This window comes from Egretta garzetta, unplaced genomic scaffold, assembly GCF_000687185.1.
Source record: "Egretta garzetta isolate BGI_Z169 unplaced genomic scaffold, ASM68718v1 scaffold598, whole genome shotgun sequence".
Taxonomy (NCBI): domain Eukaryota; kingdom Metazoa; phylum Chordata; class Aves; order Pelecaniformes; family Ardeidae; genus Egretta; species Egretta garzetta.
In genome coordinates this window covers 2,733,237-2,733,758 of record NW_009260621.1, presented here as the reverse complement: position 1 = coordinate 2,733,758, position 522 = coordinate 2,733,237, and the positions used below count along the sequence as shown (strand labels likewise).

General features: G+C 65.5%; 1 protein-coding gene across 1 annotated transcript in view; it reads left to right on the top strand.

The window, feature by feature from the left end:
* LOC118452938 (regenerating islet-derived protein 4-like) overlaps nucleotides 1-522 on the top strand; it is a 2,241-nt gene that overhangs the window by 1,422 nt on the left and 297 nt on the right. Inside the window, exons 2-4 of the mRNA XM_035900761.1 lie at nucleotides 59-156; nucleotides 237-374; nucleotides 454-517. Of these exons, the coding sequence (XP_035756654.1) occupies nucleotides 59-156; nucleotides 237-374; nucleotides 454-517 (300 nt within the window). The remainder of the gene's footprint in view (nucleotides 1-58; nucleotides 157-236; nucleotides 375-453; nucleotides 518-522) is intronic.

Below are 522 nucleotides of genomic sequence, written 5' to 3'. Positions count from 1 at the left end.
CGCCCCAACTGGCAATGCCGGCTGTCCCCTACCCCTCCCCGCGGCTCTCCCTCCACAGGCACCCGGTACATAAACTACTGCCCCAGGGGCTGGTCCTACTATAAGCTCAACTGCTTCAAGTACTTCCGTCAGCTCCGGAGCTGGGACGAGGCCGAGGTAAGCCCAATGGATTACGCACAAGGTCGAGGACCCCCTGCCTCCTGGGGATGCCCCGGCACTGACGGCTGTCCCCGCAGAGCCAGTGCCAGGCCAGCCACGCTGGTGCCCACCTGGCTTGGGTAGAGGAGCCCCAGGAAGCAGCCACCCTGCAGAGGGTCATCTCCTACTACCAGCGTGTGCAGTCCGTCTGGCTCGGCCTCCGCTATGGGCATGAGGTGAGACCGGGGGGCGGCAGGGGGTGGCAGGGTCCGGGGGTCAGCAGGACCATGCCTGTGACCCCTTCTCCCTGCACAGAGCCTGGAATGGCAGTGGCCAAATGGGGACAAGTACAACGTCGCCAGTGGGCTGGCCAGGAAAGGTGCC